Genomic DNA, 15,633 nt, shown 5'->3' with positions numbered 1-15,633 from the left:
GAACTTAACAAAGGTATTATCAGAAAAATCACTATAAACAGTGACTCAACAGGGCTCCATAAGGTCACATTTCTTACGTGGCTAAAATGTCCAATTTGACAATAGATGGGCTCCTAAAATGAACTTTTCATGGTGAATCTAGACATGCATATACACCGAACACACATACATCTTAGGAAAGGCGGGCAACAATGTTTGTATTAAATATAAAAAGACAAAAGAGCACATGAAAGAATACTCAGTATCATTCAGCATCATGGAAATGCAAATCAAAACCACCATGAAGGCGGGGCAACATGGCAAAACCCTGTCTCTACAAAAAATACAAAATGAGTCAGCCATCATGACGCATGCCTGTAGTCCCAGCTACTTGGGAGGCTGAGGTGGAAGGACTGCCTGAGCCTGGGAGGCGGAGGTTGTAGTGAGCTGAGATCACACCACTGCACTCCAGCCTGGGCAAAGAAGTGAGACCCTGTCTCAAACAAAACAAAACAAAGCAACACCACAGTAAGACACCACTTCACACTCACTAGAACAGCTATAATAAAAAGGCAGATAAAGCAGAGCACACTGGCTCATATCTGTAATCCCAGCACTTTGTGTGGCTGAGAGCGGAGGATTACTTGAGGCAAGGAGTTCAAGACCAGCCTGGGCAACATAGTGAGACTCTGTCTCCACAAAAAATTAAGAAATTAGCCAGGTGTGGTAGCACATGCCTGTAATCCCAGCTACTCAGGGGAGCTGAGGTGGGAAGATCACTTGAACCTGAGAGGTCAAGGCTACAGTGAGCTGTCATCATGCCACTGCACTCCACACCAGGCAACAAAGTGAGACTCTATTTGGAAAAAAAAAGCCAATATTAATAACAAGTGTTGGTGAGGATGTAGAAAAACTGGAGCCTTCGTACACTGTTGATGGAAATGTAAAATGGTACAGCAACTTTGGAAACAATCAGGCAGTTCCTCAAAATATTAAACATAGAGTTACCATAGGACCCAGCAATTCTAATCCTGGGTATATACTCAAAAGAAATGAAAACATACATCCATACAAAAACTTGTACACAAGTGTTCATTATAGCATTATTCATAACAGCCAAAAAATGAAAACAATCCAGATGTCCAACTGAAGAAAAAAATATTTTCCCATATTTCCATAAAATATTATTCACTCATAAAAGGAAATAAAGTACTGATACATGCCACAATATAGATGAACCTTCTTTTCAAGGTTGTTCTCCTATCACTTGCACAGTGAAATTTCTTATAAAAGAATGAAAATAAGCCAGTCATAAAAGAGCACATACTGATTCTTTTTTTTTTGAGACAGAGTCTCACTCTGTCACCTAGGCTGGAGTGCAATGGCACCATCTCGGCTCACTGCAACCTTCGCCTCCCAGGTTCAAGTGATTCTTCTGCCTCAGTCTCCCAAATAGCTGGGACTACAGAAACGCACCACCACGCCCAGCTAATTTTTGTATTTTTATTAGAAACAGGGTTTCACCATATTGCCAGGCTGGCCTCCAACTCCTGACCTCGTGATCCACCCACCTCGGCCTCCCAAAGCGCTGAGATTACAGGCGTGAGCCACCGTACCAAAGCCTTGTTTGATTCTTTCATATGAAATGTCCAGAATAGGTATATCCATTGACAAAGAAAACAGATGAGCAGTTGCCTAGGGGCTGGGGGACTTGGGAGGAATTAGGGGGTGAATTTAAAAAGTTATCTCCTGGGGGGTTATAAAATGTTTTTAAAATTATGGTGATGGCACACAACTCTGTAGCATATACTAAAACCACTTTAAATGGGTGAACTGGATAGTATATAAATTATATCTCAATAAACCTGTTATGAAAAGATTTATTCAGAATAGCTAAGGATAATAGTAACTAACATTTTATTCTAAAATCTTAAGAGTTAAGGGATCGTTAAATGAAGCAGTATCCTGTAATGGGACATTAAGAAATACTTTAAATAATATTAGATGATCTGGAGGATTATGTCTTTTAAAAAGATTCAAATAATGGTTACCTTATTTTAAAGAACATTTTGCCATAATTTACCTCTAAATTATTTTTAATTGAGTAAGTTACATAGACATTATTAAAAACAATTACTTTAACAGTACAAGTTCAGAGTTTATGTTGAAAAATAAGCCTCCCTAGGCCGGGTGCGGTGGCTCACACCTGTAATCCCAGCACTACTGGAGGCAGAGGTGGGCGGATCACTTACAGTCAGGAGTTTAAGACCAGCCTGGCCAAAATGGCAAAATCCTGTCTCTACCATAAATACAAAAATTAGCCAGGTGTGGTGGCAGGCACCTGTAGTCCCAGCTACTTGGCAGGCTGAGGCAGGAGAATCGCTTGAACCTAGGAGATGGAGGTTGCAGTAAGCCAAGATCGCACCACTGCACTCCAGCTTGGGTGATAAAGCGAGACTCTGTCTCAAAAAAAAAAAAAAAAATAGGCCTCCCTCATTCCCATTCCTGTTGTTTGTTTCCTCTACCCAGAAGCAACTGCTATTTCCAGTTTTTTACATATTCTTCCAGAGGTGTTCTAACGTACACACTTACACACACACTGTAACAGTACCACAAATTCTCTTCTGCACCTTGTTTTTTTTTGTTGTTGTTGTTGTTTAAAAAAATCCAATAGGGCTGGGCACGGTGGCTCACGCCTGTAATCCCAGCACTTTGGGAGGCCAAGGCGGGCAGATCATTTGAGGTCAGGAGTTTGAGACCAGCCAGGCCAACATGGCGAAACTCTGTGTCTACCAAAAATACAAAAAAACTAGCCAGGTGTGGTAGTGTATGCCTGTAATCCCAGCTACTCAGGAGACTGAGGTAGAAGAATCCCTTCAACCCGGGAGGCAGAGGTTGCAGTGAGCCAGGATCGCACCTTTGCACTCCAGCCTGGATGACAGAGCAAGACTCCGTCTTAAAAAAACAAAAATAAATCCAATGGATTTGTCATATGGTACCACACTGGTGTGGGTTTGCCTCTTTATAGAAAGGTACCACAATTTTATTTATAGTCTACTATTAATGAACCTTTACACTGCCTTTTTTTTTCCTACTATACTACTGCATTGACTATATATACATCTTTGTGATCTTATGAATGTATCTTAGGACAAATCTGTAGAGGTGACATTATAATAAATATATACATTTACAATCTAATAGCTATCATCAGGCTCCCCTGCAAAGAGGTTGTCGTCATTTATACCGTGCAAGAGTACTTGGTTTCTCATGCCCATGACAATGTAGTATATGATCCAACTCCTTGATCTTTGCCAATCTAATAGGTGAAAAACACACTAACTTTAGTTTTGATTTGAATTTTTTATTATAAATGAAATTATAATATTTCAAAAAAGGTTTTACACTGTATATTTCTTTTTCTGTATACTCTCTTCATATATTTTGCCAACTTTGCCTGTGGGTTTTTCACTTATTTACGGAGGCTTTTTACTTATGTAGGAAATTGGCCATTTATAAGTAGGGGAAATCTTTCCCCCCACTTTAATTCTTAGTGTTCATATTTTGTTGCCATACAGAAGCTCTTTATTCACTCACAGTGAAACTTATCACCGTTTAAATTTACCGCTTGTGAATTCATTAACTTTTATTTATGAAGCTAGGTAGGAATCTTAAGTTTCTATTCCATATGGCTACCAAGTTGCTCTAACACCATGTATCAAATAATCCACCTTATTTGAAATGCCTCCTCTATAATACACTAAATTCTCCTCATGCATATTTGACTGTATCCTGTTCCACTGCTACCATGTATCAAATAATCCACCTTATTTGAAATGCCTCCTCTGTAATACACTAAATTCTCCTCATGCATATTTGACTCTATCCTGTTCCACCGCTCTGTCTACTCTTGTATCTAGTAGGACTAGTCCTCACTCAGCTCTCCCCTGTCAATTTAATCTTCTTTTTCAATATTTTCCTATTTCTTCTATCTCAAATATTCAAGTCATTCTTTTATCTTAGTATTTGAAGTTTTCTTCATAGCGATCTTTCACATTTCTTATCAAGTTTATTCCTAGCTCTTTTATTCTTTCCTTTTGTGGCTCTTATAAAGGGTATTTTAAAATTCCCTTAGATTTTCTATTTAGCCATTATGTGACATGTACTTATAAAATTTCTGATGTTACTTATGATATTAGATACAAATATCTCGTTAGGATAGAAATTCTATATACAGCACATCAACTATATTTTTTAAATACATAGACAAGGACATGAAAAGAAATCTATGAGAGGGCTGGGTACAGTGGCTCGTGCCTGTAATCCGAGCACTTTGGGAGGCTGAGGCAGGCGGATCACCTGAGGTCGGGAGTTCGAGACCAACCTGGCCAACATGGTGAAACCCTGTCTCTACTAAAACTACAAAAGTTAGGTGGGCATGGTGGCACACACCTATAATCCCAGCTACTCGGGAAGCTGAGGCAGAAGAATCACTTGAACCTGGGAGGCGGAGGTTGCAGTAAGCCGAGATCACACCACTGCACTCCAGCCTGGGCAACAGAGTGAGACTTCATCTCATTAAAAAATATATATATATGAAGTGTATCAGTCCTGCAATTAGGTTTACTGAAAGAATGACATGTAAAATAAATATCAAGCTTAAAGGGAATCTATTATCATTACTCCCCATCAGAGAAGGAGATTTGGCACTAACTTGTTACCACATCACTAATGGAGTCTTTGATTTTTAAGGCTGTTAAAGGAAGGGGTATTCTGTAAAAGACACAAATACAGTAAATATATCAGCAACTCTAAAATGTTTTATTCAAAACTTAAAAACATATACACATGCTTATATGTGCTTCATTCTTTTTTCAAGTAGGAATCCTTAACAGAGATCAACGGTCACAATGGTTACTAAGTGATCACTTTAAGTCTCAACCTTTTTGACTTCTAGTCTAGAGCTCATTTTAAGATAAAAAGATAGAAAAAAAGATAAAAAGTTCATAAATGTAATCACACTCGTGTGAGATGCACCTCTCTCAACCTTGTTACAACTTCAGCACACAGATAAAAGCTTTTTATTCTTTTTAAATAACTTCTCTAATCAGATAACAAGATTAAACAAGTTAGAAAAATAAATCATACATGGATGTCTAAAGATAGAGCAAAAAAATAAAAACACCAAAAACCAAGACACAAATCTGTGGTCTAAAGATACATATTCATTGTGCTTTCGAGGAAACATATTATTATCGCAGATATCTTCCTGTCTGTCTTACTTCCCTTTCCCTCTCCCTCCTCTGATATATTCGTTTCCTCATAACCTTGAGCTAGGTTCACCTACATGGCTCCCTGGGCTTTCCCCTGTCCCAGGGGATCATATTATCTATTCACTAAACTTATCCCTGTTTATATCACAAATACATCCGATCAAGAGAGTACACGAAAAATACATGAAATATTATCTACAAAAGAAATTAATGGACTTAAAGAAACTAAAGAATACACTCTTAAAGGTTTCATTTATCTGCATCACTTTACATACACAGCAACTAATGTCAAATAGCAGTAAGAAAATTAAGAATCTTTCTTCCATAATAAGTTGTCCATATAACCTCTAAAATTGAAACCCCTTTGTTTATAAAAATTGAACAAATGACCTGGGAATCAGTTCCCTTGTGTGTAAAATGTAATGTGTTAAAAGGAAGATAGGGTGGGACGTAGGTATTTTCAAGCAGTTTCCAGCAGCACCAAGATTCCACAGAGGGGCTTCAGGAATGGGGGACGGGATGGTGGACCACCCTTCCTCACAATTTCAACTCTGCCTTTACCTACTTCACATATCTTATTCTTAGAAAATACAAATTATTTACTTCATAAAAATGAGACACTGGCTGGCCGTGGCGGCTCACTCCTGTAATCCCAGCACTTTGGGAGGCCAAGGTGGGTGGATCACCTTAAGTCAGGAGTTGGAGACCAGCCTGGACAACATGGTGGAACCCCATCTCTACTAAAAATACAAAAATTAGACAGGTGTGGTGGTGGGCGGCCGTAATCCCAGCTACTCGGGAGGCTGAGGCAGGAGAATCGCTTGAAACTGGGGGGTGGAGGTTGCAGTGAGCCGAGAACATGCCACTGCACTCCAGCCTAGGCGACAGAGCAAGGCTCTGCCTTAAAAAAAAAAATCAAAAGAGAGGGAGAGAGAGACACTGTAGTCGAAGCTACATTTCCTAGCACAGTGGTGGGCCAGTACAGCCATTATCTTAACTACTTTAACCTAAAACATTAAGTTGGAATCTACGAATTTACAAAGTGCTCCAATGTCTCAGGACATTGTTTTTAAAGAAGCAGCCACTCAGGACAGTTAACTCCAAAGGGTTGTAAACTAAGCTATCAAAAGCACTTATTTTAAAATGTGCATGTGACACTGCATAAAGCAAAAATTGCTTTCTGGAAGGATAAAGATACTGAAGATATATATAATAAAAAAGTACAAATGCTTGGAGAGTAGTAAAATGTAGGAGTTATACAATGTAAGTAAAGAACTCACTCATCCAATAATAAAACTTTATGAAGAGTTTCAGGTGACATTTACTTCCAAAACTGAAGAGGTTAAAATTATCCTTCTATATTAGTCTAAAAATTATGAGGAAAGGACATCCTAGTTTTGTCATGATACTTTTCGGAACACTTAGCAGTTTCCATAATGCTTTACCTTACTTGCCAACCCATGTTGTTCCTTTTGCTATCTTATCCTATCACTTGCATAGTGAAATTTCTTGTAAAAGAGTAATTTAATTACATTTATTGCTTCCATTTCCTTTCCCACCTTCAAGTCAGTGACTCTTTAGCCCATGAAGTCTGGTTTCCCATCCTACCTCACTCCTTCACTTCATTTCAAATTAACTTTTTAAATCTTTTCTCTGAATCTTTTAGTACCATTTACCATCCCCCAATTCTTGAAAGTACATTCTCTCTTCCTTGGACTTGCTACATTTTCCTCCTTAGCCTAACTACCATGCCTTCAGATGTTAGTTCAGATTTCTGTGGTAAGTCCTGCCTGATCAAAAACTGGGTTAGGTATCCCTCCAACACGTTCCCACAGTATCGTATCTTATATTTGCCCTGCCAAAGCACTTACCATTCTTTCTGAATATGTCACCTTACTGCTTATCTACCCAACTAACCTGCAAATTATCTGGTTAGGAATTATGTATTTATTCTCCATTGTTTCTTAGAATAGTGCCTAGTGTGTTCAATGAATAGGTTCTCCATCATCAGTTACAAGTACAAAACAAAAATTTACACTGTAAATCTCAAGTCATGATTTTGAATTCTAGTTTGTTGAGATTGTTAGACCATATTAAGAACAGCGAGAAAGTTATAGTGGATATTTGGGAGCAGCTAAGCTTCAGTACTCAAATCAGAGTTAAGATTTAAGTTAAGAAGGAACTGTCTATGATAGGGCAGGAGGAAAAACGCCAAGAAGTAAGGAAACCTTGTAAAACCTGGGTCTTAGTATTACCTCACAGAAACATTTAACTGTAAGCACTATATAAATGTCAACTGGCAAGGAGAATCTGTTAAAGACAATAAAATAGTCAAAATATTAATTTAATATATTGTAACAGTAGTACTTTTTAAAAAATATTCAAATTAGAATTGTGATTTAAGGTAAGAGAAATGATACAATACTCAGGTTGGAAGAAAATTGAAAGAATATCTTATTCAACTCATCAGAAAGAAAAAGAAACTGTCGGGTGCGGTAGTGCACACCTGTAATCCCAGCACTATGGGAGGCCAAGGTGGGTGGATCACCTGAGGTCAGGAGTTCAAGACCAGCCTGGCCAATATGGTGAAACCCTGTCTCTACTAAAAATACAAAAATTAGCCGGGTGTGGTGGCGGGCGCTTGTAGTCCCAGCTACTCGGGAGGCTGAGGCAGGAGAATCACTTGAACCCAGGAGGCGCAGGCTGCAGTGAGCCAAGACTGTGCCATTGCACTCCAGTCTGGGCAACAAGAGCAAAACTCGTGTCAAAAAAAGAAAAGAAAAGAAAAGAAAAGAGGCCAGGCGCGGTGGCTCACGCCTGTAATCCCAGCTCTTTGGCATGCTGAGGCGGGCAGATCGTGAGGTCAGGAGATTGAGACCATCCTGGCTAACATGGTGAAACCCCGTCTCTACTAAAAACACAAAAAATCAGCCAGGCGTGATGGCAGACGCCTGTAGTCCCAGCTACTCGTGAGGCTGAGGCAGGCGAATGGCATGAACCCGGGAGGCGGAGCTTGCAGTGAGCCGAGATCGCACCACTGCACTCCAGCCTGGGCGACAGAGCAAGACTCCGTCCCCAGAAAAAAAAAAAAAAAAGAAAGAAAAGAAAAGGAGAAGAAACCAAAACTGGAGGAGCATGGTGGCTCACACCTATAATGCCAGCACTTTCAGAGGCCAGGTGGGTAGACTGCTTGAGCTCAGAGAAGTTCCAGACCAGCCTGGGCAACATGGTGAAACCCCGTCTCTACAAAAAAACCAAAACAAACAAACAAAACACACACACACACACACACACACACACACACACACACGTGAAACCCCGTCTCTACAAAAAAAACAAACAAAACACACACACACACACACACACACACACACACACACACACAGAAAAATCAGCCAGACACGGTGGCATGCGCCTGTGGTCCCAGCTACTTGGGAGGCTGAGGTGGGAGGATCGCTTGAGCCCAGGAGTTTGAGGCTGCAGTGATCACATCACTGCACTCCAGCCTAGACAACAGAGCAAGGCCGTCTCAAAAGAAAGAAAGAAAAGAAAAAAGAAAAACCCAGTGACATTAAATGGCTTACCTCCCGCTAAAGCCAAAAATTTCACATTAGAGTTACGATCAGAACTTGAGAATCTGAAAATTCAGTTCACCACTTTACCTACTAAATAACTCACTGATCATTCTATTTCTCTAAGAGTACTTTATTTTCTTTTAAAAACTTTTCTCATCACTTGTACATGTGAACAAGTTAACTCCCCACAAATGGACCCCATTAGAGATACACATATACAACTCTAAGATAAACAATAAAAATCCTTCAATATAAATATAATATTAGCCAGGCTTGATAGTGCACGTCTGTAGTTCCAGCTACTTGGGAGGCTGAGGGAAGAGGATCACTTGAGCCCAAGAGTCTGATGAAGGCTGTAGTACACTGACTGTGCCTGTGAATAGCCATAACACTCCAGCCTGGGTAGCACAGTGAGACCCCCATCAACCAAATAATTGTTAAAATAACAGTGTCAAAGACTTGGTATATAGTAATTATTAGAAAGAGATGCTTAACTATTAAAGCAGAGAATATGAACAAGACAGTTGTAATTATCATAGAATTAAGTTATCTCTTAGACATTGTAAGACTAAACTTCCTTAGTAAACACTCAAGTAAATCAAGTAAGTAAATCACCTCAGTTCAGTAAATTTTATTTTATATTTTGAGACGGAGTCTCACTCTGTCGCCCAGGCTGGAATACAGTGGCATGATGTCAGCTCACTGCAACCTCTGCCTTCCAGGCTCAAGCAATTCTCATGCCTCAGCCTCCCAAGTAGCTGGGATTATAGACATGCACCATCATGCCAGGATAATTTTTTTGTATTTTTAGTTGAGACAGGTTTCCGCCATGTTGGCCAGGCTGGCCTCAAACTCCTGGCCTCAAGTGATCTGCCCGCCTTGGCTTCCCCAAGTGCTGGGATTATAGGCATGAGCCACTGAGCTCAGCTTCAGTTCAATACATTTTTAGGAAGGTTATTTGTACTTAAGGGATTAACATCAGTTCTTTGGTTCTCTTGCTATATCAATGGTTCTGCTCCAACTCTGTCCCCACATTCCATATTTAACAATCTCCATTTGAATGGATTTGATTAAGTGAAAATCTTATCTTCTGAAGAATTCTGAGAGTTCCCTAGCAAATAGTATTAATGGTATTTTATGAGTGTTTCTGGATATTTAAAAAACACTTAAAGTTTAAATCTATTTTAATTTGGATGAGAAAGAATTCTACTTACTGCCTACTATTACACAATTCTCCCATGGTGATAGAATAAACTCCAGAAAGATTTAGGTCTATAAATGACAACTTGGACAAGTTGTTGCTGCTTTAAAAAACAAATGGGGGTTGGAGGTAAGAGGAACCAAGCTTTTACTCTTTTTCTTCCTTTCCTCACACTGAATACATTGATAGGTTATGGCTTAGAGGTTACTACTCCCAGACCCACAAATTTTCCTTTGTTTAAATAATGGAAGTTGATTTACCCTCTGAAATACAAAGTCAGCACTAGCCTTAAACTACCAGATACTCACCGAGTTAGGGTAGTTCAAGTAGCAGATCTGACAAGGCATATCCTGTGCTGATGACCTTGTATTCATCTGGCGTGTTCGAGACTTTTTACTTGGATTAATTACATGACACTCAGCAAAGAGCTTCTCCAGGTTTCCATCAAAGTACCTGCATTATTTAAACAGAAAGGATAAGAGCCCAGCAACTGCACACTGTTAGAGCTCTCCAAAAACCTGATTTTCTATAGGGAAAAGCAAGAAGTTGAATTAAAATAAAACAAGATAACAACCTTTTTATTCAGAGGAAATAAAAGCTACATGGTACAAATTATAGCAAATAAAGGTGTGTGTATACATGTGCATATATGTATATATTGCAAACAGCAAAAATTCAGTCTACTCTCATATATATGTGTGTGTGTGTGTGTGTGTATGTGTGTGTGTATGTATGTAAACTAGTAGACTGAGTTTTGCTGCCTTTTTTCCCCTAAACTTTGGTTTTAAATAATTGAATCTTGGGAAATTAAGCTATTAGTATTTTAACAGTACTGCAACTAAAACTTAAGGATTAAAGTTGTGCTGTTGCTGGGGTACCTATGAAGAGTAATATTTTACATGGGTAGGCTGTATTTTATACAAATGAATTCATTTTATTAATAATTTTAGTTAAAGCAATTTAAACATATTAGCTTTAGTAAAGCATTTATCTTACTGCACAAATCATCTTAAAAATATAATTATTACGTGTCTCATTTTACATAATAGACTTGCTTTCTAAACATTATTTTGAAATATTTTTAATTTACTGAGAAAGGAGGAGGAATAAAACAAAAAAGTGTATCTTCAAACATTTTATATAAAATAAATTACATATTAGCTTTTCATAAAATACGTATCTAAATATAGAGTAGTTCCATATCTAAGACATCAAGAGTATATATATGCCAAGTACTACCTAGAGTTTTAACTAGATAGCAAACCTCTGGACAGAAGATAGTAGAGCAGACCTTAAGGTGGGTTGAGGTGGTTAAGATAACAGTAAATATTTAGCACAATGTTTCCAATTAATTCAGATGAGACATGTTCCCTGGCCTCCTGAAATAGCTTACTATTCAAAAGGGAAAAGCAATAGATATTAAAAAAAAAAAAACTTTTCAATCTGTAAAACCAATATAACCAGCAAAAATATTAATGCGCAATCTGGTCAATTACTTTTTGGGTTGTAAAGCCCAGATTACAGTAACTATAATGCTCTTTATATACAAACAGGAGATTTTCAATTTTAAAAGTAATCAATACTCAAAAGAAATTTCCAATATTTTTAATTAAGGTCTTGTTTAGGCTTTGTGTCAAAGGCTACTATATCTTACTGTACCTCCAGAAAAATCATTCAAATGAGAACAAACCATATCACTTCTCCTAAGACTAATAAATAAATCTTTTTTATAAATACTTTGACTACAGCATAGTTCAATGAAATAATCATATTATCAATCGAAATGCCAACACATTATAAAAAGGAGGATTATCAGAAAGTTAAAAGTTGTCAGGAACTCATACAAATAGAAAATTAATGTCTCTGATGATTCAGATAATCAGAATATATTTAAAGCAGAAAATCAAATGCTTTCCTACAATTTTGAGACAGTCTCACTCTGTCGCCCAGACTGGAGTGCAGTGGCGCCATCTCGGCTCCCTGCAACCTTTGCCGCCCAGGTTCAAGTGATTCTACTGCCTCAGCCTCCCGAGTAGCTGGGATTACAGGCGCCGCGGTGGCTCACACCTGCAATCCCAGCACTTTGGGATGCTGAGGTGGGTGGATCACTTGAGGTCAGTAGTCCAAAACCAGCCTGGCCAACATGGTGAAACCCCATCTCTACTAAAAATACAAAAAAATTAGCTGGGCGCGGTGGCAGGTGCCTCTAAACCCAGCTACTCAGGAGGGTGAGGCATGAGAACCGCTTGAATCCAGGAGGCGAGGTTGCAGTGAGCCAAGATGGTGCCACTGCACTGCACTCTAGCCTGGGTGACAGAGCGAGACTGTCTCAAATTAAAAAAAAAAAAAAAAAAAAAAAAGATAATATAAAATACCAAGTTTACCTGAAAAACTGAAAGCATAAGAGATTAACACTAAATATCAATTCATAAACCAGCTAAACACCTTGTTTTATAAAAATATTCATGCTCCCAAGACAAGACAAACTTCTGTCATCCAAAATTTGACAACAGGGAACTAATGACTCTCATACTTTGGTTAACATTCTAGACAGCATTCTATGAGTATACAGCCACACAGACATGTGTCCCTAATTTCATATAAGTAACACCCTAGTCCAGATTTATAACCTGCTTTTTTCACTAGACAATATCTAACAGACACCTTTGTCATTAAATGTCTACATTTTTCATTTTTGCACAATATTCCACTGTAGTTATTTACTATAATATATCTAACCAATGTTATTCTGAAGGACATTTAAATGTGCCACATATAAATAATCCTAGATTAAAATCTTAGCCCATCAGATAGGGAAAAATACCTAGACTTAACTTGTATTTATTTATTTATTAATGAAGGTGAACACATTTTTCTGTGGTGATCTTATTCCCTATTAAGTTCAGTATGTAAAGAGGAAGAGTAAATCTCTGTTTCATGGGTTGCTTTCTTTCATTTCTTTCTTGTCTTTCAACCTTCTTTAATGGTGTTTAATTACCACTTTAAAATTTTTATGTAGGCACATTTATCGTGCTACCCCACTGTGATTTGTGCAGTTCATATCACACTTTAAAAGACCTCTATACCCAAAGATTTTTTAATGGAAATTCATTAATGATTTAGATCTCACCTTTAAATTGTTTCCATTAAAACTGTTGATTTATTTTTGCATAATAAGGAGTAAAGCCAGGATTCCATTTCATTTCAATCCAAAAATCTAATCACTTATTGAAGGGTTGTTTCATCTATTGGAAACACTTTTTCCCACCTTTAGGTTCCAGCTTACACCCAACTTCCTCAAATAACTGATCTCTGACAGCTCCTCACTTCCACCCCCATTAGATAAGGTTCCCTTGAATTACATCCCATTGTTACTCTGTAGTCCTTTGCAGCACTTACAACATTACTAACTGTAATCACTCTTTATGTTTGCTCTGCTAGAATGTAAACCCCATGAGGACTACTTTATTATTCCTGGAGCCCTTAATGTCTACAGGCATGTTACAAGCACTTAGTTTATTCTTAAAGAGTAACTGACTAATCTAACTCTCCCCACTGATCTGTTTACTATATACCCAAATTTCCTATTTAGACAAGTTTATTCCTGGACTCTCCATTCTATTCCACTAATTTGTCTGCTCTTGTAGTTGATAAATTCTCAATATTTGACAAAGATCCCTTTATCATTCTTCTCACAGAATTTTCTCTGTTCTTCCATATTTGTTTTTTCAAGTTAAGTACAATCATTAATTTTTTTTTCAAATCCTCTTGGAACTTTTACTACAATTATATCAAGAGTAAACTGAAAGAATTGACTGTATAATATTGTCTTCCTAGCCAAGAACAAAGTATCTTTTAATTTACTTAAATCCAATTCCTATTCAGTCTCTCAATAGTTTTATAACTTTTTTTCACTATGTGGATCCTGCACATCTTCCAGTAACTTTATTCTCAGGTATTTCAAGTTCTTTTTGTTGGGAGAAAAGCTGAGTGTCGGGAGAGAAGCTGAGGCAGGGCTTGCATGTCTGCTAGACTGCTGGCTCCTTACTTCTAGCACTCCCATTATCTCAAGTAGCCATATGTTTCAAAGAAAATGCTAAACCCTCACAGCTGTAGCTCATTCACTTGATACACCGCTTGCTTTTAACCCCCACATCCTCACCACCTGTTTCTTTGTTTGATCACCAATAAATAGCGTGGGCTCCCAGAGCTCCAGGCCTTCGCAGCCTCCATACTAGCGTTGGCCCCCTGGTCCCACTTTGTCTCTTGTCTTTTCTCATTCCTTTGACTCCGCTGGACTTTGTCGCCCCCACAGCCTGGTGTTGGGTCCGATCACATCAACACTTTTACTATCAATCTGAATTCCTGTGCTTTAGATAGCATGTACTGGAGTTTGCAGCATTTTTTAAAATAGTGTATATTGGAGTTAATACCTTTTTTTAAAAAAATGAGTTAGGGTCTCACTATGTTGCCCAGGCTGGTGCACAGCAGTTTTTCACATATGCAATAATAGCATACAGCCTTGAACTCTTGGCCTCAAGAGATCCTCTCGCCTCAGCTTCTTGAGTATAGGTGGGACTATACATGTGGCTTGGAGTTTATAGCTTTTTGATCCATTCTAGAAGCCACCAAAGGAACTTTCAAATACTGCTAAGTATTTTAAATGAAATATGAGTGGGACGCTAAGAATCCACTCATATTCTTGGGGGTAGTAGGCCTAGAAATCTTTTTCTTTTACCAAAGTTTCATGTATTTGTTCTGATCTGTATTTATTACATGGTCCATTCACCCCTGACTCCACAATGTTTATTTGGAAATTACTAAAATCTAATTTAGTTTTACTAGGAGTGGCCTATGTAATTAATACTTAAATACATTTCTTAATTTATAAAACTTAAATAATACATTGATCATCCCTTTGGTTTTGGTCGGAACTTCCTAAAGCTCTTCCCAGTTGATTACAGTTTTATATAATTTTTTCACTAATTTTTTTTTTTTTTTTTTTTTTTGAGACAAAGTCTCGCTCTTGTCACCCAGGCTGGAGTACAATGGTGCAATCTCGGCTCACTGCAACCTCCGCCTCCCAGGTTCAACCGATTCTCCTGCCTCAGCCTCCCAAGTACCTGGGACTACAGGCGCCTGCCACCATGCCCAGCTAATTTTTGTATTTTTAGTGGAGACAGAGTTTCACCATATTGTTTAGGCTGGTCTCGAACTCCTGACCTTGTAATCTGCCCGCCTCAGCCTCCCAAAGTGCTGGGATTACAGGCATGAGCCACCGTGCCCGGCCCATTGTTTTTATATCATGTAGCCTTTCTTTCAAGAATGATAACTGTTTTTTGTCTCATAAACTTGATCACCTCCAACTACTTAGACATAATTCTAATGTTTAAATGTGTTCAACTGCTCACTTTGGCCAAAATCCCTTCCCTCCTCCATATTCATATAGAGATAGTGTTCTATTTTCTTGTTACCTGTTGTTACTGAGAAGTCTGGCCAAAATAATTTTCTCATTTTATTCTTTCTTTATTCTTGAACTTTAGCAGTTCCACTAGGCTTTATTCTAAGCATTTAACTTTCTCTTTTGAAATGTCATTTGGATATT

At 38.2% G+C, this 15,633-nt stretch overlaps 1 protein-coding gene across 1 annotated transcript in view; it reads right to left on the bottom strand.

Moving 5' to 3' along the window:
• ARIH1 (ariadne RBR E3 ubiquitin protein ligase 1) overlaps positions 1-15,633 on the bottom strand; it is a 112,142-nt gene that overhangs the window by 32,079 nt on the left and 64,430 nt on the right. Inside the window, exon 3 of the mRNA NM_001244645.2 lies at positions 10,337-10,481. Within this exon, the coding sequence (NP_001231574.1) occupies positions 10,337-10,481 (145 nt within the window). The remainder of the gene's footprint in view (positions 1-10,336; positions 10,482-15,633) is intronic.

Source organism: Pan troglodytes, chromosome 16, assembly GCF_028858775.2.
Source record: "Pan troglodytes isolate AG18354 chromosome 16, NHGRI_mPanTro3-v2.0_pri, whole genome shotgun sequence".
Classification (NCBI taxonomy): Eukaryota; Metazoa; Chordata; class Mammalia; order Primates; family Hominidae; genus Pan; species Pan troglodytes.
The sequence above is the reverse complement of the archived record's forward strand: the minus strand, read 5'-3'. Positions and strand labels throughout refer to the sequence as shown.